We start from the raw sequence: 25659 nt of genomic DNA, 5'->3' as shown, positions 1-25659 counted from the left end.
GTACAAACGGCTCGAGTTTCAATTAATTTTTCCGCAATGTCGGACGGCGAAATTTTATAAAAACTATATTTCACGACACAACGGCGCGGAGTCCCGCGCTATCAGGGCTTCAGCTTGGATAAATATACGAGAACACGTTTGCTCCTTAAAAACTAATGGGGCGAGTTTCTAAATTCGTGTTAAGTGGGTTATACATGTTCTAGATTAACGTATACAGACGACTAGCGGCCGTTCAACGACATGAATCGATGAATCAGAGCTAACAGAATTCCAAAATCGACATATGGATGCGGAAATTAAATCAGGAAGGTACTGGACGTACAGTCAGATCGAAAAAGTGGTCGTACATAAAACGTGATGAAACAAAGGTTTGTATGGTCTCATTTGAACTCATCTGGTTACATGTAGATAACTAAAAACTTAAAGACCTGGCTATGTTGACAAATCCACAGAAACAACATTATTCTATCATTTTTCATCGAAAAAACGACATTGCTTGTCAGATTTTAATGAACCATAGCTCATTTCACTGGTAGACGATCTAGGCAAGCAAAGCTTAAGAAGAAGCTTCTGTAAGCCCAAGAAAAAATCTGTCTAGCAATGATACGTTTTTTATTGTATAACGTATTCATTTCACTTTTTAGATAAAAAGACGAGATGAAAAAAGAAATATTAGGTCAATGTGATTTCAATTGCGTCGTTAATTCAACGCGACGTTGACAATTCGATTTCAATGATTGAACATGTCTTTCAAGATTACAGGGACTTTTTTCAAACTCTGAGACATAATTCGATGATATTCGATTAGACTTTTTAAATCTCGGCTTAGCCATATTCTTGCGTCATCACATTTTTGAGCTGACTGTACGTTCCGTGCATCCCTAATGTGTGTAGTAGAAGAGAAATCCCTCGTGTGCCTGCTTGGTAGTTTGCTGTTTGACAATGAAGTAATTTTGAAACTCGCGCTTAACGGGCTTCCTTGGTCTATACGTATACGTATGTTGTGTACATAGGTATGTATTCATATAAAATAACAATAATAACATATACCTGAGAACAGACAGTAGATGAACTGGAAAGTAGCATACAGCGAACATCAGTACAACAGCTACGAGCATTTTGGCAGCCTTTCGCCTGGACCTTAACTGACCCTCGAGATTACCGGGGTTGTTGGTGGTCGCTATTACGTGACTCCCTCTGCTCGAAACTGAAAATGAAATAAACCACGTTATAACTTTTGGTGTGGATGGGGCTTAGGTTGGGTTATACCCACTCGTAGATAATATCTGCGATATCGTGCCTGCAGCCGGATAACGGCCTCCCTTTACTCCCCCGATCGTTAACTTCCCCTTCGATTACTTTGGCACGTACGCGCCTCACGCTTGAATCACTTGTGTGTACGTGAATCTGCCTATACTGGGCAGAATTCCCCAAATCATGTCGATAATTTACCCATCCGTTCTATTCCACCCGCAATACTTGTACGATGAGAAAATATAGCGTGGAAGAGAGCGAGGCAGCAAAGAAATCTTTTCGAACAAGAGCGTTGTTGTGGACAAAATATCACTTTTCGCTTATACATAATTTACCAAAATACTGGAACAGAATTTCATCCGATAACTACGTGTAAAAGAATTTCCTTTTCCATAAATAAGAATGTGGAAATATTTGAAGCGTTGATTCGTACATGGAGGTACTTTTTTTTTGCTAACCCTGGGCGTCGTTAAAATTTTATAGCTTACGACGTTTTGCATGAAAAATAAAGTTCACGCACCATTCCAACACACAAATTTACAATCAAAATCCTTTTAATTTGGTTTGTGGATCTGTTGCTCATCGATACACCGAAAACAACGAACAAAACGTAAATTCTCCCAACGAATCCAATCCTAAGGGATAACATGCGAAAGGTTATTTTACCACCCCATATGTAAACATTAATTACATTAAGCGTAGAAACTGAAGTGCTTTGAATTAAACCGTTGTTCGGACTTTATCCATGCAATAACGTTGTAATTTTGGCTCCATTGGAACTATAACAATCCACATTTAGCGTGGTTCGAAAGAAAATTATTAGCTCTAAGTATTGCAGAAATATTATTACTACAAGAATCAGCTATTTCGTGCGGAGAATTCATGTACCTATTATTATCTCCTTCGATCGCTAAATATCCAGCTTTATTCCACCTTGCAGTATCTATTATTGTTAAAGCTACGAACAGATAAATGGCTATTGATTTTGCAAGCTATGCATATAACATGATTCTCAACCAGATTTGCGAAAATGGCAAGAGTTCAGAGAAACTCAAATTAAGAATAACATCACAGCTGTTCCAAGAGGAGTGAAAACATGGTTTATAGATTAAGAAAAAAACAAAAAATAAAAAATACAGCGTATTGTTTCACAACCAAATTTCAACTTCGTTCTCATTCTTCGAATGACAAATGATTCATTATACATATATATATATTTCTATTGCCGCTACTTTAGATTAATGATATAGTTGGCCTGCAAGTAATCATTTGAAATCATGGATTTCCGACCCCAGAACGCTTCAGCGACACGAACATGTGGCGTGCGACTTGCGATACCTCGTAAACAGATATTCCGATAGACGCGTTCACGTATTTGAGCCTCGGTTTATTATTCCTGGAGTACTCGGGCAGAGATTGCAAGCCGGATTACATGCACCCTTCATTCTCGCGCATACGTTATATCTTTTGTCGTATACTTGGCATATCTGATGCCCCGCCTCCAATACGTATATATTTCGTATTAGACAAAGCGCGTATCAAGCGTTCGAACAGATCTCTTTCGAAAAACCAACGTAACACTGCGAAAGGAATCGCATATTTGACTGAATATCTCCCGCGAAATTGCTTTTACTCTTGAAGGCAATCTCCGCTCACAAATCTGAACAATGTCACCTTTCCTCGCGCAGTAGATAAAAATTCCAAGGCATTACCATTTTATTGGACTGCTATTGACTCGGGTATCATACCTATGACGTGGGGAAAAGGAAACAACTTCCACGCCAGCTACTCCGAATTTATCTAAAGTCAAAATGAGAACACGATTCTCCGGATAATTGTGCAACTTTCACTTCTTCGCGATATCGGTTCTTCCCTTTACTTGTACGAACGGAAGTTCAGTCAACGTGGTTTATAGGTTTACTCACAATTGTGTCCGGGAATGTCGCTCCTCCAGAGAACGCGTACGATTTGCCAGTATGCGATACTCATGAAGAGTAGCGGCGCGGTGTACAAGATGACCAGTTTAATGATGATGAAGGTTGCTTCGCTCTGGTGACTCCAGGAGGGAGCGCACTGAGTAAAAAATGTCGTCTCGACCCTGTATTTGTGCTGCACAATTTGAAGCACCATCAAGTCCGGGAGATCTGGACCGAAATGGAAATCCTCAGTAAATATCAAACACAAATATCAGCCTCGTTCGCCCGTGTAAATACTTTCCTCGTAAGTGAGAGGAACCTCAGGCTAGCGACCCTCTTACTTCTTGAACGAAATAAGTCTGATCAGCTACTCACCGAAAAGCAGGGCGACTACCCAAATTATTATTATCGCTGTCTTGGCTCGGCTCGTTGTCGATTTGAACTTCAGCGGGAAGCAGATGGCGTACCAACGATCGATCGAAATGAAAGTCAGAGTGAGGATGCTCACGCTAACTGAGACCGTCTGAAACAAGAAAGAGAGAAGCTTGGATTAATAACTGATTCTTCAGATCGAGGGGGCAAATGGGACCCACTGAGAACTCTGAGAATACTGCCTCAAAATTTGAAGCAAATCGATTAAGGCCCTTTTTAGGGCATCGAAAAGAAGTTTTAATTCTCAAGCCTTGTTAACGATAATTGGTTGTCAAGACATAAATTTCCAAATACATCCACTTTTTCAGCCGTCTACTCTTATTGCCGTTGATAAATAAGACAAAGCAAAGCTACGCGCTGCGAGATTCCTCATTAGCATGTAATTTTGTGAGCTATTCACCTTGTCTTTCTCTGCGAGTTTCTAAACTCGATTGATAAAGGGTAAAACCGGAATCTGGACTCTGGAGGGCCTTTGATGCACGCGCACCTTACAAATTCAGGTAAGTATGTATCCTCGGCACTGGGTCAATACCTAGCGTAAAATCATGGCGAGTTAATAATTTGGTTAGTACTTGAGGTAACGATATTGCAGGCTTGTTCCACGGTGGCGAAAGCACGCCTAGTACTGGTTAACGAGCAAAATTAAGGTACGTTTAGGTATCACTCGTCTCTTTGAGGACCATTAATTGATTTCGTCACGTCAAAGGACAGCGGAGGAAGGATGTGGTATGACACCCTTAGTTTCGCAACGAAAAATTTCTCCCACTGCCAATTATGCCAGCAGCGATAAGCCTCGAAACGACAGAGATCACGTCGAGCATTTTGGCTCCTTTGAGAAGTAATTACACACGCTCATATTATTATTATTATTATTATTATATGAAGTGAACGAGGTGTAAGATCCTGTCGGTATGTCCTTCGGAGCAGGGAACTGATTGAAGAGTAAATTCTCATCACGCTGAACGCTAATTGGCCAACTTCGGTTTAAACCTAATTCAGTTGATTTTAACCAGCGCTTGCATCGTATTTACATCCGCGTTATCAACATTCATATCATATAAATATTGGCCCGGAGCTTCGTCATCTTTTCGCTCTTTCCGTAAACCATGGGCTGGGAGGGGTGGTTATGATGGTAAAAAAATATTATGTTGTAAAATGTAAATATACACACCGGTTAATCTACGTTCACTGACATAATTACAAGCCGGAGGTAAGATATAAAAGTTAAAGACGCTCAGTCACGAGTTTTAAGTCCCTTTTTGGAGAGCATGGCAACAGTAATAAGCGTGAAAAGTTTTTAAGACCTTGGAAAAGCTTAAATAACAACGTAAATGAGACCCTGACTCTGCTAATATCTGCTATTTGGTCGCTCTGACGTAAAAAAAAAAAAAAAACAGCTACAAACATTTTTGAAGATACATTAATTATTTACGAAATTATATCCACTTGAGATCGTACTTGCGATTATTTTGCAAAAACTCGGCGAAGAGACGGAAATAGGAATGTTTTTTTACGTAGTATATGAATGAGAAAAAGTAACTGCATCGTGTTCTGAGGCACGGAATTCACACTAGAGCTAAAGGTCTTATATATACGTACGTAGGGACGATTCTTTTGTATCTACGGCAAAAACTAATGTCTACACCTTGTACATGTATATATATATGTATATATATATATATATATATTGCCCTCATTTGAAAAAGTCTAATACACGTGTACGTACAAGTACAAGAGAAGGAAAAGAATGGAGAATGGTCCGGATCGAACAGAAACTAAAAGTCGATAAACGTATGTATAGTTGGAAAACTTTTGCTGATTGATAAGTTACGACGCGAATAATTTGGAACCCTTGGGTAAACGAGACCATCGTGAAAAGTTGAAATTGAGACAAATTGAGTTCCCTCAAGCGGCCGTAGAATTCAATCGGAGGTTCGATAATATTGGTCTTCTTTAAACGGGAACGAAGCTCGAATCGTGAACTGTTGAAATCTAACTGCAACAAAGCAACTGGGACTTGAGTCCCGCGAGTAATTTATCCGAGTGCCTTCATCGATAATTTGATGTCAGTATACGAATGATATTCAGCAGTTTATCATTGTTTGAAAAAAATTTTCTCCCATTTGCGCTCACTTATTATTCTCGTGAAAATATCTGCATTTGTTTTAAAAACAAAATGTCGCAGGCAATCGCGTTGCGTTTTAGATGGAAAATCGATGAAGATATTATATAACTCATGGCACTATCGCAATTGAGCTGAATGAGTGCCAGAACTGTGCCAAGTTTTTTAATTTCATCCAGATGCTACCAAAGTCTCTTATATGTACAAGAAACTTCGCCGTTTCCTGGTAATATTCTTAATTAATTGAACATCTGCGAGATCCTCTGAAACAAAGCTCCGGAATACGTATGTATATACACATCTGCCATTTAATAAAATTGTAATAAATAAATCAGGCTGATAAATTTGAATATATTTTTACCACAAACTTATTAGACGCGTCATTTCAAACTGCGAAACCAATTTCGTCAAAGGATAGGTTTGATCTGTTGAACTTCAAAGCTAGGCGAAAGAACATGAGCAAATTTCAGTTTTAACCCATTTTCCGAACCTTAGAATAAATTTTTTCTTTCAATTCGCAGATGACAGGATCGTCTTGTTTTTGATTGAATTTTTCTTTCATCTCAGTAGGCGAAATGTGTCGTCAAACAAATGTCAACGATGTTGAAATGAAATTGCTCGAAGCTGTATCTTGGGCGCAATTTACGGTAAGCAATACGTATAACATTCGCGAATTCACGGTTTATTTCGACTTGTTTCAACTGTATTATACCTATCCCACCTGGTGAAATTTTATCCGTGTTGTTTTCTTTTTTCCTCTTCGCAACGCGAGATTTACGGCTGCTCGCGAATCGGAGTGGGATCGTTTCCATGGGATGTTTTTACGCTGCGTATTTTATTTTTGTTTTTTTTTCTCAAGTCACTTCATTTTTGTTAGCCAATTTTCCGAGAAATGAACGAACGAATTTTACACTTCGAAGATATCCTGTATTTTCTTCAGAATGAGAGAAGCTCACTGATCGTGAGACGTTTTTCGAGCTTCGCTTCCATTGCCTTTTCGAATCCCCTTAAATTTTCAGCGCTTCAAAACACGAGACGACGGATATGTTTCAATAATAATAATTACAAGAGTAGAGGTATAAAAATACGAATAATACCTGGGCAAGGTTTGTTGGAAATTGCTTTTAGTACGTACAAAATGTGTCCTCGAGTTTCACCCAACGTTATTGTCATAGCTACGTAAAAATATTCTTGTATCGGTTACAGTTTCATTAATTTCGTCGAAGTCGCGATGTTCGACGACAATATCGGTATCATAATAGGATCCCTGTTTTCCCTGGAGACGAGATTATCGGTACATTCGTGGAAAATGATAACCGTTCAATTTACTTTTTGGGGGGAGTAGCAATAAGCGTAAAGAAAGAAAAGATAAGCTGTGATGTTGCCACGTGTCGAAAGTTAGAAGGCCTTGAATCACCTCTCAGCCGGAAACTCAATGAAACTGAGAAATAAACTCAGCTCTCATATGCATTCAGGCTACATCGTGTTGTCGTTTATGCCAAAGGGGAGCTGTATCATTATCCAATACAATTTGCGACGCCCTCAAAGAAAAAAAATTTCATTCTTGGACTGGCAGGATCAAAGACCCATAATATACGTCTCCTTGTCAAAAAATGTCGTTTTCTGCAGCGTGACATGCAAAACGCACGTGTCACGTCGACGGAAAAATTTATTGGAGAGAATTAAGTGGGGAAAAATGTGAGGAAAAACACTCTTCAAAAACCCCTCGACCTCCTGCCCTGCAGCAGCGTTCTGCTTTGACCGATCCTTGCTCACGCCGTAAAAAGAGAGACCATTTTTTTTTTTTCAAAGATTAAACCAGCGACAAATCTTGCTTAGTATGCAGGATGGACTGAGGGAAAAATGACCTGAAATTTGACTGAACGACGCATTTTACGAATCATTTTCTTTCATTAAAATTTCTGATGTCTGTTCTTTTATTTAAAAGTAATTTAGAATAATAACAGATTAATGAAAACTGCTTCAACGGAATATGAATCATTTGTATTCAATTCGGTATTAATTCTTCGTCATACATTACGACAAAAGCTTAAATTTCTGTGTATACGGAAGTTGATGAACCAAAGTATTTATCTTCTTGTTCTATAGTAAGTATTTAAAAAAAAATATCATTACGGACAAAGAATATATTAAATTTACTAAAAACCAGATTCTTTCATCGAACAAATTCATTGGCGTCGGATATTTTGCAGTTGATTCAAGCGAGTACAAGTATATTATTTATAACGGCTGTATTTTTGGGTGAAGTTATACATTTTTCTGCAAGAAAATTGCCCCCCTTTCACCATATTTGATTACCGCATGTGGCTGATTGTCAGCAAATTAAGTAAGCGTGTATTATGTGTATCTTAATCTCGCGGAATAACAAAGAATTTAACCCTTTAACGGTCAAGCATCTTTCCCGTTGGAAAAAATCATTTTTATCAATTAAAAGCTTTGAAAAAATACAGTTTTTCCATTTTTATGCCTAAATAAACAGTTTCTAAAATGAAATTATTCAGTGAAAACTTTCTTTAGAGTGCGTTACTATTTTCCTAATTATTTCAGAATTTTTTAATTGAAATTGAAGAAGATATTTAAAAAAATAACTGTTTCGTCATTGTAGCAAATATGCTACAATGGCAGTCAAACGGTTAAACCTATACAGCTTGAACCTTAACAGAGAGTGAATTTTTGTGAAAAGACCGAGATGTCAATCGAATATCGCGAAGCGTTTATAGAAACCGGCGGTGTCACGTGCAGGAAAATTCAATTTGCTTCCGAGAGATGAATTCGTAAAAGTTGCGTGGGTATATAACATGCCTTTAACCAACACACATGGTCTTCACTTCGCGTGGTTCGAAGAACGAATTTCTAATCGAATAGGTACCGGAGCTTCCATGATATGTACATTCGGACCGTGCGAATAATGAAAAGTTTTTACATTTCTGACGATTGGGTTCACGTGAGAATTAGTTACAATTTCAGAATTTCACATTATCGTACGAAAAATAAAGAAAAACTCTTCTCGTATTATTAATGTTCGTTTTATAGTTCAACGAATCGTACAGAGTGTAATGATTCAAATATAAATGCGCGATGAACACGGCACGAGTGGATTAGGTTAGACCCAGGGAGTGGGGAACCTGGTCACAAATTTGAAAGTAGAAGGTGGTCTACGTCTCTCCAGGAGGAAGGAGGTGCGGAGGTGTTCCTCTCTGAACTGAAATAGTAACTGATCGAAAATCGACCATTTAAAAATAATAACGGAAATTTAAACTACGGGGACATACCTGTTAAATTAACAATTAAAACACTCGAAAAGCCAAGCAAATTTAAAAAGAGAGACGATAGAACGAGAACATTAAAAGTGCAATAAACAAATATAGTGCCTCGACGAAAAACCGTTATTGACAATACATCATAATTTCAACGATATCCACCCATTTTAACAAAATGCACTGTTTTAACCATATACACTGATTTTAACAATATACACCGTTTTAACTAAATACACCGGGAATGAATGAATGATGAATGAATGAATGAATTTTAAAATTAATGACAGCTCATGTGTAGTCATATTTATAAATAAATTAAAATGGTCACTCTACTAATCATAGTTTGATAAAAGATTGTTAATATAGATTTCGCCTCATTGTTAAAATTCAAATATTATTAGAATTTGGCGCCCAACGCGAAGGCTCGAAAGCTAGGAAGAAGTGTGAATGATTAAGAGGTTAAGATAGAATTTATAATTTTCAATTAATTGCATGGGTAGAGTAAAACGAACTCCAGTTTCTAGACCGAAAACTACACGTAGTGGCCGAAATATTCAATATAAAGACATGGCACCTGGTTCGACGAATTCAAATTCTGACCGTGAAGACAATGCGACTGGAGTTGAAGGAGGTGATGATTTGAATAAATTGAGACTAGAACGACAACAATTGGCTAACCAACAAAAAGAATTGGACAAGTCTTTGCGTGATAAGCAGCAGCAGGACACGATGATGGCGGAAATTCGACGTTTGATGGAGGAAAATGAGAGACAACGTCAATTGGTAGAAAGATTGTCGGCAGTAGAACCAATTCAACAAAGTCAAAATATTGAAGGAAGGTTAGTAGGAGGTTTGATAAACCAAATGAAATCATTTCAAATAGACATAAAAGTACCTAAATTTTCTGGGGAGGATAACACGAATCCTAGAGAATTTTTAAGTGATTTAGAAAGATATTTCGATGTGAAACACGTACCGACTGAACAAAAAATATTAGTTATTCATGGTGCATTAGATGGTAGAGCTAAGATTTGGTTTGATGGAAAAAAAAGTAGGTTTAACGATTACGAATGTTTTAAAACTGCATTTTTGAAAGAATTTTATTCCATAGCTATAAGAATCAGGGAAAAAAATCGTTGGTCGATGCGCAAATTCAAAGGGAATGAAAATAATTTGCAAACGTATTTTTTAAAACAAACTAAGGAAGCTCAGTATTTTGAACCCAAGTTGTCGGATTATGAAATAAATTATAGTATTATTCAACAAATGCCGATTAAAGTGAGGGAAGCGTTAGTGGCAATTGATTTTTCCGATAATAATAGAGTTGAAGCCGCGTTAGCTCAGCTAGATTTGACTTATGAAGAAAGAGAACGTGAAAAACCTCGAAATTCGCAATCTTACAACAACAATTCTTATAATACCAGCGAAATCAATAAACCAGGTCACATTCACGCACAACAGAAATATCAACAGATAAGTCAACATAACGGGGTATCTACGAAGCCAAATTTTCAAAATACTATACCAACAGCTGTAAGCGTTTGTTTACCCAACACAAGTTATCCGCCACCTACTTACTTTGGACAAAATCAAAGGTCGAATGGATATCATTTACCAACAGGGAATTATAATAATAACAACAGTAATGACCAACAACAAAATTTAAACTGACCATCGGCGCGTTGAATCAAGGTCCAATAACGTGTCGTGACCCTTTTGATTATATTACGGACCTATCTTATGATGTAACTGGTACTGAAAAAAATGTCCAAAAGAATTCAAGATTAACTGTACCAAGATGTCCACATATCTTAGTTACTGTTTTGGGGATTAAAATACATGCACTTCTTGATACTGGTAGTCAAGTGACATGTATATCCGAAGAATTTTTCAATCGATTAATGACAATAATAAATTTAAATATTCTCCCGGTTAGTAAAGTAATGGTAATCCCAGCTATTGGACGAAAAACTATAACTGTTAAAAAACAAGTTTTCTTACAATTGCATCTGGCAAATCAAGTTATAGAATATTCATGTCTTGTTATTCCACATTTATATAATCGTATAATACTTGGTAATGATTGGTTATTGAAAAACGAAGTGATAATAAATTACAAAGATCGTATGTTGGAAGTCAACGGTGTTCATATCGGTATACCAACGGTGTTGTTTGATTTGGAACCTTTAGATAAATTGGTATCCTCTACAAATAACGAAGTAACTTTAATTCAAATAATAAATATGCAAAATGTTAATTTAGATTTAAGTGATGAAAATGATAAACTTGTTATTGGTGAAGAAAATTGTGGAGTTGATGCGTTGATTCATAATGAACAACCACACTGCCATTTAGAAAATGAAATTGAATTGATAGTTGATGAAAATAATATCGTTAATGATAATGATGTTGATACACAGCATCTCAATTGTGAAATGTATAAAAATAATTTACCTCGTGAAAATGATTTTGTTAAGTTAGTTAAAGCCATTGAAATAAATAGTAGTCATAAACAACTAGAAGAAACAAATGAGGAAGAAAGATCTCAAAATTTAAAGAAAGATGAAAGATTTTTAATACATGGAGAGGATCATAATTTTTTTAAAGAGTCTTCAAACTTCGTGCATAGTCTAACGACACTCAGTAATGTACAGATTGAAACTGTTTGTGCACTTCGTAAAAAGTATCAAGTCTTGTTTTCCAATAAACCCGGATGTACTCAAGTATATCAACATGAAATCAAAGTAACTAAACCAAATCCAATTGTACGAAAAATTTATCCAATTCCTTTAGCTTTGCGAGTGTTAGTAGACAAAGAAACTAAAATTATGATAGCTATGGAAAGATTGTTAAAGAACTTTCGTTATCGACGCAAGCAACAAAAAGTGAAAACAAAGATTATTCTTGATGTGAATGATTTAGTTTTATTGAAAGTACCACTACCCTCTAATGCAGCTGATAGAGTAACTCATAAGTTTTTTCACATATATCAGGGACCATATAAGATTACAAAAGTGATTGGAAAGAATGCGTTCGTGTTATGTAATCCAGAAAATTTAAATGATGTCAAAGGTACATATAATAGATTAAATTTACGCAAGTATCAAACTTCCTAGTTTCCTGAATCAATTTTGAAAGCAATTTATATACATTTAAGTTTATTGATATTCAAAAAAAAAAAAAAAAAAAAATATATATATATAATAATGTATTTAACTCGTATGAATCTCAATGAAATTGATTTTATCCTCTACTTTGGACTCGACATAGAATAAGGACAAGCAAATTTTGTGAGTTAGATTTAATTTTATTAAGTGGACGAGATTGTAATAATCGGAATAACGGAAAACCAGAAGATTGTTAATTAGTTTATACAAGTGGATGAATGTGTGTGGAAGAATGCGTGTGACAAACTTTCCAGTGCTAATAATGCAAAAAGGTGATGAAATTTCAAGTATGTGCAGAGAACGGTGGACATGAAGCAGTTTTCGATCATTATATAATAAATTTGAGTATGGATAATGAACAATGACAATAACTGGTGTTTGTGATAATTATGATAAACCTAACCATCACAAAAGGGAGGCAAATGTAATGATTCAAATATAAATGCGCGATGAACACGGCACGAGTGGATTAGGTTAGACCCAGGGAGTGGGGAACCTGGTCACAAATTTGAAAGTAGAAGGTGGTCTACGTCTCTCCAGGAGGAAGGAGGTGCGGAGGTGTTCCTCTCTGAACTGAAATAGTAACTGATCGAAAATCGACCATTTAAAAATAATAACGGAAATTTAAACTACGGGGACATACCTGTTAAATTAACAATTAAAACACTCGAAAAGCCAAGCAAATTTAAAAAGAGAGACGATAGAACGAGAACATTAAAAGTGCAATAAACAAATATAGTGCCTCGACGAAAAACCGTTATTGACAATACATCATAATTTCAACGATATCCACCCATTTTAACAAAATGCACTGTTTTAACCATATACACTGATTTTAACAATATACACCGTTTTAACTAAATACACCGGGAATGAATGAATGATGAATGAATGAATGAATTTTAAAATTAATGACAGCTCATGTGTAGTCATATTTATAAATAAATTAAAATGGTCACTCTACTAATCATAGTTTGATAAAAGATTGTTAATATAGATTTCGCCTCATTGTTAATTTTCAAATATTATTAGAAGAGTTTCATTAGTAAATGGAGACTTTCTCGCCCCACAATAATCACGATTTGAAAAACATGTGACGTGTCCAAAAATAGGCGGCTGATTATTTTCGGACGCATTGCGGTGCTGAAAAGTGATGAACACGGCAGATTACAAAATCTCCTCTAAATTCGAGCTTTGGTTTCGGATTAACCGCCGGGCCTAACGGAGAACTTCCTTGTAGACGGGCGAGCTAATACGATATTTTAAACACTGTGCACACGCAGATGTGAATTTGAGTGGCGGAATATTGGGGTGGAAAGGTTGGTCCCATGAGAACCGTTGAACGCCACGGATCTGTGACATCGTTTAGAGCGAAATTGGAGCTTCAATTCGTGTAGAAATCAGTGGCCGAATCCAATCTGGCTACTTCGTTACGATGAGTATACAATATACATTGTACAAACCGGTTGTTTCGCCCGTCTGATACAGAGTAAACTGTCTGCGGATTAGGAAAGTTTAATTGTAACAAACCTCCACAATTATTCCCGTCAAGGCTTAAGCGATTTATTTCAATTTTGGAGACAGTATCTTCATTTTTCCATCGCCACATCTTTTGGTAATTAAATAGAAAAGTCCTCACTTTCCGATGAAAAATTTATATTCAATTTTAGTCAGTCGACGTTTGGTTTGAAAAAATTCGAGCCTCGGCGAAGAGGGTAAACAGTTAGAAAAATACTGCCGTCGACTGATGCGTGAATAATACCAAATCGTATCTGACGTGTGCCAAGGATTTAGGGATGGTAGAATTCGTCGTCTGATATAACCAAATGTTTGATACGAAAATTTCGCGGTCATATTTCGCCCCGAAGATTTAACTGTGAAAGGTTGAGATATGTGGAAACGAGAATGCGGGAAATTTGGTTGACACAGGTGTTTACCAATCTGTAATATCCGTTATCCTCGCAAACCTCAGGGTGTAATTCTGTTTCAATTCATGCGTGAGTAAGGACGAACTCTGGATCGAGACAGCAAGCGGTCCCCAGTTGTATAATAATTGGAAACCCGGGCCGCATTTGCGTCTTCGCTTGAATTGCGGTACGTGGGACGGTAGACTAAATCTAGAAATATTCAGCATTTATCCTGATTAGCGTCGCACGTCACGTCACGTCTGGGACCTCGCGCAGCATGAATTTGTCCTTTTACGGCCCTATCGACACAGGCAAGGATGGCCATGCCCGACGTTGTAAGGATCAATCGGTCGGAAATTCTGACGTTGGGTTAAAAGTTGGGAAAAAAATTGTTATTTGAGCTAACGATTGTGAACAGAAATGAAACAACATCGATATTATGCGATAGCAATGATTGTGAAGAAATGTTAGTGCCACAATCTCAGATATTAATAAACTCGAGAAAAGTTTTTTTTATCATCATAACTTTCTAGATGATTAAACTTTCGTGTTTTTTGTTCGATTTTAATGATTTTGGACTTATTTTGCTCCTTTTTCAGATTTTCAGAAAATGATGTCAAAAATATTCGAGAAACATCACACTGTAGTAGAGTTGTAAGGATTGTATGTCACACGTAATTTTTCACCAGAATCTGTTTAACTTTACTTACATAAATCTATTTTTATCCACTGATTAGATATTATTTCGTACATTTTTTTCACGCAATCTCTGGAGATCTCTATGGTGATCGAAATAAGCTCAGAAATATTATAATCGTCTCAAAAGCTCCAAAGTTCAATAATTTTTCACATTCTATTTACAAAACCTTTTCTCAAATTATTGATATCTTATTGCTTAGGTTACTCGAATTTGCTTAAAATCATTTCCATTACAGGGACGTGGTTTCACTCATGCTCCCCATCGTTGACGGAATGGTCATTACTGAAGATTTTTCAAACGGTTCTTTCTCTTTGCCCAACTTTTGATTTAGGTGTCCCGGCCAATTCAGCCGAGTGCTTTTATTTTTGGCTGATTGCGAAGGTGTAAAAAGCTGCCATGAGTAATTTTTCTCGGCATTTATCGTACCAATTCGTGTATTATACATTGAAATATCTGCGGTATAGACTGACAATGAAATTAAATTGAATTTTTATCGCGAATCATTGGCGACAAATATTCATGCTCTAAAGGGAAGAAACATGTATAAAATATAAATACGTTGCATGTGTGTGTGTATGTATGTATAAACTAATGGATGAGCAAACAAAAAAGTGAGCCCGAAAAACCAATCAAACAGACAGTGGAAGAATAATGGGCACTGGATGTAAAGGAGTTTTTGTCACTTTAGTGAATCCAATTTATCATTTATGTCATGCTTTCCGGGGCTCGGTTCTGTGCGCCACGGCCTACGCCAACAGGATGTGTAATTATTTCTGCATCAAGCACCGTGAAATGTCTGCAAACGGTGTCCATTGCTGTTCCGTAGTGAGGATCAATTAATCCTTAAAAAAATTAGGTATGCTCAGCTTGAAATTTTTGTTGAGAATGTATTTCTCTGATTAATGTATGCAGCTCGAGGTACCCGTTAAAAAATTCATGAATCCCGCTATCAGCGCGTGGCAATCAAACATATTTCATCAACGAAACTCGAGCGCAGGGATCACGGATGGTTTTTAGAATTATTAGCAATATTTCATGATCCAGGATTCATGATTTTCGTACATAAAAGGATTCTCATTTAGGGTCCCAAGTGACTTCGTTAGTCTGTTTCACGTCAGGTCAAATTCCCATCCGAGGAGCAAGAAGAAAGAACCCGCGATGTTGATGAGACTGAAAAGGAATTGCCTTGCAGAGTTTTATCGCTTGGTTAGACGCGATGTGGTAACTTACGTTTACTTTCCCCAGTTGAGTCTTGAGCTCTGCGGGGGTTGCAAACATGATTGGCGAAAGGGGAATAAGGAGGAATGAAGATATGGAGGCGGAAAGAAGGAAGAGAACAAATAGCTGAGGTTAATGAATGAATTGCCAGCTGAGTTCTCATTCACGATCTTTTGCGGTTTTTCCCCCTCGTTTGAACGTTTTCAGAGACATTTTTCAGAAATTGGAACTGGAATTATGTCACAGCGTTCATTAATTGTTTATGCTTTTTTTATAATATAAAAATTGCAAGTATCTTTGCTGGGCAGAGTATTCTGCAGTATTCACGGTTATTATTACGCCAACGGCGAATGAAAAATGGGTCAGAATTCACCCCGGCGTGTTTAACATACGCATATTCGATAACGCCTTTGATCCATCATAATCCTGATTGGGCTGTCTCGATAATTGCGAAAAATAAAGCTACACGAACGAAGCTGGGATTACTGGAGAAAAATGAACCTCGTACTACGACGATCCTGATTTAATTACCTGCCCCGGTCATGCAGGAAAAATTTAATTAAAGCATCCGCGATTACTGGAAAATCAATCTTATACGCGGGTATACAATTATTAGATAATTATACAAGCTCTGCCTTATTTAATTGTAAAAACAATCGCTTGATAGTTGGTGATACAGATACACAAAATCGCAGGAAAAAATATGACAAAGTTACGTGATTCGCCCACTTTTTTTCAGGCCTCAAAACGGTATAACAATATTTCGGATGTTTCGAAGATATTTGCGTTGCGATAACATATTGGACTTTACTATCTGACAAAAGGAAAAAAATCACGCTTCAACTTTGTGCCCCAGGGAACGTTTTCGCTTAAACGGATTTTCTATATTTCTTTTCGTCCTGCGAACCGGATTCGCAGCGTGATAAAAGTTCATTTTCACGTAACCATAAAATTCTTTTTCGACAAAATGTGTTCTACTTGATATTCAATCGGAGTATTTTCAACACTACGAATCGCTTGGCGATTTTTGCTTTGGAATAACGTTACCAGATTCTTCGGAAAATAAATTTAACCAATTTATGAGCGCAGGTAGCCAGTCGTTGCTTCGTTAAAAATTGCTTTATTCGAACATAATTTTCCGCGATGCCAGCAGCAGCATCGCAGGGGTTAAATTGGCAAAATTCCTCTATTCGCTAATTTCTCTCTGGACGGAGCATAATGCAATATTACTCGCTGAGCTAATTTTAGATTATAAGCATAGAGTGTATAACTCACTATAATTAACTCCGGGCAGAGTCTGAATTGTTCACGTGTCAGACCTCCTACGAAGACACCAGAATATTGCTTTTAAATATTCACAGCTGATCGGCACCACAGATAGTTAGAATGTACGATGTCGTTGACAGCGACGTGGCAAAGTGCACGTGATGCCCGCAATGCTATGGTGCTTACTGCAGTAATAATTTTTAATGGAAGGAGTATTTTTGATCGAAAAAATATCGATCAATAACACAATTTCGATGATATCTTCATGTTTCAACACCTGATTCTCACGAAAATCATTCTTAAAACTTCGCAACTCCAACTTCTTCTAAACGAAGACAAGGTATAGGGATGTTTTTTTTTTCATTCGCGAGGAGGACAAGTCGTGTTTCAAAACTCATTGCGATTGATTGATCCGTTTGTAAAACAGCTGAAAGATAAACATAAAGAACAAATCTGTTGAATCTACCAAATATATTTAGCCAGACGAATCGATGGTCTGAAATATTCCTCTGTTGAAGTAGCCGAATGGCGTTTCGTTATGTTGTTTTATTGTGTGTGTGTGTGTTTTTTTTTTTCTGTTTGTTTCAAATTGACTGATGTTTTTTTCAAGCAAAGCAAAACGAAAGAGACTCGTTTCGCCATCTTCGAACCAATAAAATAAATATCAGCTTAGATTTCACGAATCTCTTCTTCTTGCAAGTAAGAAATCTTCAATCATGAGAAAACAACGTGGCACTATAAAGTTTGTGGATAGAATTATACTCGGAATACTTTTCTCGCCCACAATCGAGCCCAGAAATATTTGTACGTGAATATCTGTGGAGCAAAAAAAAAAAAAAGCAAACGGTAATCTTAGTGGCCTCATAGATCGTCCTAGAGATTCTCTCTAAACTGTTTGTTATGTAATTACATTATTTCATTCAATTTACGGATTAGGATTTTTTAAATTTATTTTAGAAAGACAAACGGCAGTTGATTATTTCGGGTTAATAAACACGTGATTACTTGATGGAATTAACTGTCCAAGAGTTTGGTCACGTTGAGGGATAATTAGAGAACGGGTCCAAAGATAAAGTGTTTGCGAAAAACAACATTCTCGCATCACCTAATACACATTTATAAATATCGTATTAATGGATCGAAAGCACGAATACTATTTTGTACCATGACATAGCTTTTATTTAAATAACTTGCAGTATAATACGGTGTTAGTTTATTTACAATCGCTATTTTCGCTTTGTTGCTCATGCAGGAGACAATTATCAGGCAGTTACAAGTGACACGCTCCGCGCGATTTGAACTATCGCCAAGTTGAAGCTGAAAATTTGAAACATTCTTAATCGGGACCCAGAATAGTTTTTGCCGCGCAATATTCCGGACTAATAACATTAAGCGTGAGTTTTAGTTCCTGCTTAAGTTACTAGCAAGTTATCCGAAGGATTTTTGATAATTTATATGGAAAATTTCGGAAGCGGTAATCACGAGACGATTCTATCGGACGTACGTCCTCGTATTTGGCAATGCCAGGAGCTGAAAACCGAATCCCTGAAAATTATGATACGATTCAAGGCAGGGAAAGTAATTTCATAAATTTCCTCGAATTTATTGGCGCGTACATATCTTAGATCTTTCACCGGGTTGACGCTTCAGTGGAAAATTTGCTAATTGGAAAATGAATGAGTAGAGGTAGGTAAAAATCATTCGAACGTGAAATCGGCATCGCTTTTAATTTATTTAAAATTGACGACTTTTAATTTGTCGATGGTTATTTCCTGGTGGGATTGCATATTATTTATTCGGGAAAAAATTGCGGGGTTACTACACGCTTGCGAATATTCATGAGCGGATGAAAACCGCGAACCGACACGCCTCCCGAGCCATCGCCGTATTGCATAAATTTTTCGTAATATTCTCATCACGTATGTTTACACGTTGGCTCGTATACCCTTATACAGCTATTTTATTCTCACGATGAATGAATACAGCAAATGAACCATGTTTCGTACGATCATCGGGAAAATTATACAGGAAGAAATTTGGGATACTGTGACGAAATTGAAAGTGCGAAGCGTTGCTTCCGAATTACCGTCCTGCAAGGTTGGATTGCCATTCGTACCGCGTGTAATTTGTCTTTTTTCTGTTATTTGGCAATCACGTAATCACGGACAGTTTTCATAACGCCCCCGGTATTACAGGGTGTAGAAATAACTTGATGCTGACGTCGTCTTCAAGGTTATATTTTTTCATCAAACAAAATTCGCGGATCAAAAGTAATTGAAATTTCAGTCAATTTTCCACTGCATGGCTTCATCGTTACGGGGAACCGTAATTTAGAGGCTGATCAATTTCCTGTAATTTAATTTGCCGCCTGAGGATTGGAATTGGGCAATGATCTACCAGAGTTGGCAGGAGGCTCAAATCTGCATATAGCACAGCGATATTCCAATTGAATTATAATTATCCTGCGATGCGTGTTATTGCTTCAAAAATCAAACCACTGAGCACCTTAGCTTCGAATTCCAAACTTGAAAACTTTTGCCTCAAAAGAAAAAAAAAACAGAAAAACATAAAACAATCAGAGTTTTATAATATAGGGTTGTGGACAAGTAGGCCCAAGTTGATCTCTGTTCAAATCAGATTTTTTATGAATTTCCATTGCAAAACGAACCTGTCGAGAAGTTCAATTTGATTGAATTAACTTCGTGATTAACCAAATTTCACGGCTATTTATAGCAGAAGTAACAGAGGTCAAGTTCACCGTTTATCCTAACATTTCCCGATGATAGGTGGTCAGTGATTTATTCATTAAAATAACAAAATGAAATTTTGATGCAGCTATATTGGAGGATTTGTATCCAAGGGAAGCCATTTAAGAAGGGAAAATCTGTATGTATAAGTTCGCGGTTGATAAAATAATTGAATAAATACACAAATAAATCCGATGCCGAAAATGTCTGTTTTTCTTCAAAGCCGGCAGAGTGCTGGGGTGGGAAATCTCTCGAGAAATCGGGGAACTGTGTCTTTAAAGTACACAGCGGATAAAAGGGATAAGGAAAATGCGGTCCCTCCGGTTTACCAATTCAAATACGAAAACGTCATTTCGAATAAATCACTGCAGGCCGTTGGTTTATTTGATTGAATATAGGAGTGCCTCGAATACCGAAATCTGTTCTCCTTACATAATTTCATTACATCCAGAACATTTATTTACGATTTCATGGATCGTCTTGTTCATCGATTACTCATTGCATAAATTACCCACGGCAGCCGGTCGATACTTAAAGCGAGCAAATATGGCCGAGTTGATCGGAATACAAATAGGAAATATGCTAAGCGGAAGCGGGCAAAGTGAAGGCGGGTCATTCCGAATTATAACGAACAATGCGCCAGATCGGGAACAACCAGGTTATAAGAAGAATTATTGTTTTACCGGCCATTTCCTTGGCTTGGCTGAAATTAGACCGCTAGTTTACGACGGCTTGGGTTCAGGCTTTGACCTGAAGCCAAGCCAAGGCAGGACTTTCGCCGTTAAGTTAGATCTCGTGGTAGGTAATTTAAAAAATGGAACACGTTCACAGAGCCGAACATTAAACATAAGGGCCAATTTATGTTTAAGTGTTCAGAGGTTGGGCGCATCTCAGGCTCGCCTTTCTCTGAAATTCTCTCGATGAGAAATGAAAGTTGCTCTAAAAAATCCCCTGGTTTTCGATACGATTTCAAAGTATTCGCGACTTCTCGATACTCATCGTTAAGCATACTGTAACACTCAGCGTTTTATTTTTACTGAGAGAATGGTTACTCCTGGTTTGAGACTTTAACACACTGCTGATATACTTGGAATGTTAAAACGTTTGCCGTCTTTTTTCGCGAGACATTTCAACTCCTCGGAGAATACGGCCATAGTATATGTTTATTATACATCGTTGATCCAATTAAGTTATTCAGCGCACGTGCTGAACACATATCTGTAGCCAGTCTGCTCTAGCAGACTAATCAAACCGAGACTATATCGAAGAAGCTCTACTATAGTAAATGTCACCTAGAATAATTATGTACTCACCGAGTTTAAAATACACCACGTGTACTCATTTCTGTTACACTCAACCTGAGATCTTTCGTACTTCGTCGTGGCTTCCCATGTATAGTTTCGCGTTAGATTTCCGCTTATTTCACTTCATCGTTGTTGCGCTAACTTTCTTAAAACGATAACTTCCGGATCGACTATCGCTCGAGATCGATTAGACGCATATTCCGAAGAAGGAAAGTCTTCGTGTCAAATTGTATTACAAGAGACACTCGATGATGTATCGACGTGCGAGGAAGCAAAGACGACAGCAATATTTAAGCATGAAAATAAGTGAAGAGAAGAAGAATAGCTTCCAAGTGCCATGTAAATTGAGACCACCGGTATAAGAAGACACGACGCTTCCTTCTTATAAGTATATCTACACTGCGTCTCTGCGGCTCTCGGTACCACATTTCGTCTCCGAAAAGTTCGGACAAGCTTGCTGAGGTATTCGGGGAAAGATCTGCGGGCATATAAGAGGCTTTGGAAACTATTGAACCGATAGCGTCTTCTCTAAGGGCTACTGAAAGGTTCGCGGTAAGACCGCACTGAGTTTCGACTCAGCGAGACCTCGAGGCCATCTGCAGCGCTACGTCGGTTCCAAAAGTTTGCTTACTTTCGGATTGACGTCACCGACCCAAGAAAACTCTCCGAGAACGATTCGTCCGGGGTAAATTTCTGCGGATCGAACTATTAGCCCAGATTTTCATGGGCAGCAAAATGCTGCCTAGTTTTTGGTCAATGGAAACGCCAAGAGAACAGGTAATTCGAATTCAGCGCGCACCAGGCAACGCTAGAGTCCATTTTGTAAGGATTACAGGTATCGCTTCCCTGCTTTATTGGCATTCATGTTGGTCAACAACTCGGCGAACAAATACTGCGGCGGAATTTTGCTGCCCGTGAAAATCCGGGATCAGAGGAATCGAAATGGTCTCTGTGGTCTCTTGGTGATCAGTCATTGTGGTTCGTTACCGCGTCTCGTGTGACATCGATAATCACTGTGCCTCTTCACCAGAATCGTTCGTTACACCTTGAAAAGTCATTTTCAATTCCAGAGTCATTAGACCGGAATGAGAGAATCTTTCACGTGCGGTAAGAAATCCCGGGTGTGTGTATGAGGCACTAAACAAGAAACACTCGGTGACGTAATTTCGTTTCCAATTTCCAAAGTTCGAGGAAACAAGGGAGCCAGATTATCCACGTATGAGCTGAATTCGCATCTGTTGGTTCACCCTCCGCGGGTTCCTCGACAATCTCCCTTCTATGCTGTTTGTATTAGCTTTCATGGAAGCCTGCAAGCTCCTGAGATACGACGACCCAATCGACTGGAACACCTTGCACGTTACACGCCTAGCAGTCGTATCTCCATTGTATGTAACCACAATGCACAATGTTCCGTCTTGGGCAGGCTCATTCAGCCATATTGTCGTCCTACATCCCGGTACCAATATCCTCGTTACTGCACAGGTTAATTAGTGAAACCAATTCGGAAAATTTGCATTCCTGATATTGTAGTGGGGATGGAATTTAAGGGTGGCGCCGTTCATCGACATGCCGCAGGAATTTGTCTGCGGTTAAGAAATACTCCGGTCTTTGATCTGGTTTCAGTAAATGGCCCGGCATTCTAGATTCCGCTTCTTGAGGTACCGATCACGCTTTTTGTTGCCTCAACCTTCCCCTGCACACCCAAAATATGATACCTTGATAATTTATTTTAGAGCTTCTCAGCGATCCAAGTATCGGGACCGAGCAACAGGTAGCTCTGTACAGGTTGTTGCGATAGTGATTTATTTAAGCGATATTAGACACCGCGTCGTCGTTTATTGATTGGCTAAAGTGTTTACCTGGGGAAGCCTGCCTCAGAGTACGGAGGCCTCAGTCTTCCTCACCTCGAGCAGTTTCCGCTTGTCGATTAAAACCTTGCGGGTTATTACACTTTACCTCAATGCCACGAAGGACTTATAAATTTTCTGTCCATCGGTCTTCATCGCACGGTGTGCATAAAATTCGGAAGCGATTTCAAGGATCCGTTATATTTATGCGTTTTCACAATTTTTTGCAATATCGTCATTTCTCGTGATTTATTCTACTGGTATTTTTATTTCTGCGAATAATTAGCCAGACGTTTTACCAGAAACGTAATACAAAAAGATTCGGTGTTTCTAATATTTGATCGTACCATGAATGAAACGATGAAGAAATCGAGAAATGTTTTATATCAAGCTCGTTGTGTTTCGAGTGACGTGTCTAGTCTGTACAGGGACTAGAATATACTTTCCCGAAATTTCGAATTCCAATCTTAAGGTGTAAAAATACACATTTGTATGGTTTACACAGATTATCTGACCAGATAGACACGGATAAAAATAAAAAGGAGAATTTTCGAATGAATTGAAATTATTTCGCGAGGCGGGCTATAGAAGAAGACTTCCAAATATTTAGTTTGGAGTGTTCAACAAAGCGGTACTGAAAAAACACACAAGACACGTTGCGATTACGAAACAGTTTATGCGAGGCTCCTCCGAAATCTCGGGTTCACTTATTATAGTGCTCTCGCGTATATTATAACGCATGTTGTAACAATTTATTTCACCTAAACCTTAACTTGGCCGTCGTTGAGTTTGTAATTTTAAAGCATGTGCGCGCATCGATTAATCATAAAATTTATACAACGTCTATTTATAGTATTTGCGCCCTTAGAGAGCCAAACAAAAGTTTGATAAACGACAAGTTCGGCTTGTTGTACGGTAAAAAAAATTCACGTAATTGCAATTTGAGAGTGATAATTCTGCACGTCACAGCCAGTGTTCTCAGCTCTGAATTAATTTCAAATTTCGTGTCCTTTTCTGCGATGAAGCCTTCTGTCTGAACTTGTACCAAATAAATACGACCTTGTCGTGTTAAAATGAACGTTTCTGTAATCATACAAGCTAAGAAATGAAAAAGCTCGTGTTTGGTACTCAGCGTCATGACAACGAAATCAAAAGCTCAGGCTAGCCGCAGACAGAAATAACTAGAAAAACAAACAAAGACTTGTTCAATTTACGAGAGTTGAGAGTTCCATTCATTTTTCCAGTCTTGCGGGTATGTATGTACGTATGAACGTATATAACCTAAACAATATTACATCCACCGTGGTGAAATGAAATTAACGTTACAAGATTTTCTAGAAATCAAGAATATATAATTGTGAGGAGCTTCACTTCACTGATTCCGATTCCGAAAGTTAGAAGAAGTTCTAATTAAATACTGAATTAGCCAGGCTTTTCTCACAGCTGATTGTCGTGTGTTCCAGTCATCGACTGATAAGCGGATTTTCTTTCACATCCTGAGACATTCGATCCCTTCCAATCAACCGAGTGAGTCAGCCAAGTACAATAATTAACTCCAGGATCTATCGCATGAGCTGTTTCATTGCTCCGAGGCAATCTTTGATTTAGTACAGAGTCAAGTTTCCAGAGTCCAAAATACTACGCACAATTAATTGCGTACCTTATCTGGTTGTTCACTTGCGAGAAGCAAGCTTCAAATAGGATTTTCCTTTCTCCACCAATTCCCAAAAGTCTGAGCCTCGTTTCAAAAGATACAAGAGTATCGAAAGGCGCCAACTACATCGGCCATTGATCGTAAGCAAATTGTCTTCCATTTCGAATAGGTTGTTTCTCGGTCTTCTCTGAATTTCATTTAGTGAATATTTACTGATGTTCATTAATGAGGATATCACTGGAGAAAATCAGTGTATACGTATACACTGGAAATTAGTGACAGGTCACTGAATCATAACTGTACATTCACTGTATTATACTCATAACTAGAAATCAGTGAATTTTCACTAATTTAAATTTAAAGGGCACCGAGAAAGACGCCGTGACCTGCATTCCCTTGTCTTGTCTGACTCACTCTTCGGTACATTATTATTACGTCAAAGCATTTATTATACCCCAAAGATTCAAAGATGTGCCCGACCCTCTTATTAACGACAATAGTTCTTGTCTTCGCCCTCACCTTTGAAGATATCGTTCTAATCGGGGAGGCAACGGGCTTTACGCCACGTTTCAATAAAAAAAAAAAACATATCCGTCCTCTCTTTGCTCCGAAAGCCGTTTTCTCAACGGCCGGAAAGTGTGTTTATACGTATATCTATACCAGTTCTGGTAGATGTCTGACAAAAGAGAAATCACTCGATTCACGGTGCCTCAATTTTTCATTTTTGTTCTTATTTTCACCCGTAATCTCAAGCTTCTTTATTCATTTCGTGATCGTGAACTTGAAATTGGCTCGAATCCATTCGACAGTGGCTGGATTAACGAGAAACAATGACGCGGCAAAA

The 25659-nt window shown here is 37.9% G+C and overlaps 1 protein-coding gene across 6 annotated transcripts in view; it reads right to left on the bottom strand.

The window, feature by feature from the left end:
• LOC107226471 (orexin receptor type 2) overlaps window positions 1–25659 on the bottom strand; it is a 66342-nt gene that overhangs the window by 5188 nt on the left and 35495 nt on the right. For all 6 annotated transcript variants that reach the window (XM_046733703.1, XM_046733702.1, XM_046733701.1 and 3 more), the window contains 3 exons: window positions 3546–3693; window positions 3180–3398; window positions 1051–1207 (listed from right to left, as the gene is read on the bottom strand). In XM_046733703.1, coding sequence (XP_046589659.1) covers window positions 1051–1207; window positions 3180–3398; window positions 3546–3693 — 524 coding nt within the window. The remainder of the gene's footprint in view (window positions 1–1050; window positions 1208–3179; window positions 3399–3545; window positions 3694–25659) is intronic.

Source organism: Neodiprion lecontei, chromosome 3, assembly GCF_021901455.1.
Source record: "Neodiprion lecontei isolate iyNeoLeco1 chromosome 3, iyNeoLeco1.1, whole genome shotgun sequence".
In the NCBI taxonomy this organism is placed as follows: domain Eukaryota; kingdom Metazoa; phylum Arthropoda; class Insecta; order Hymenoptera; family Diprionidae; genus Neodiprion; species Neodiprion lecontei.
This window is presented reverse-complemented; position numbering and strand designations above follow the sequence as displayed.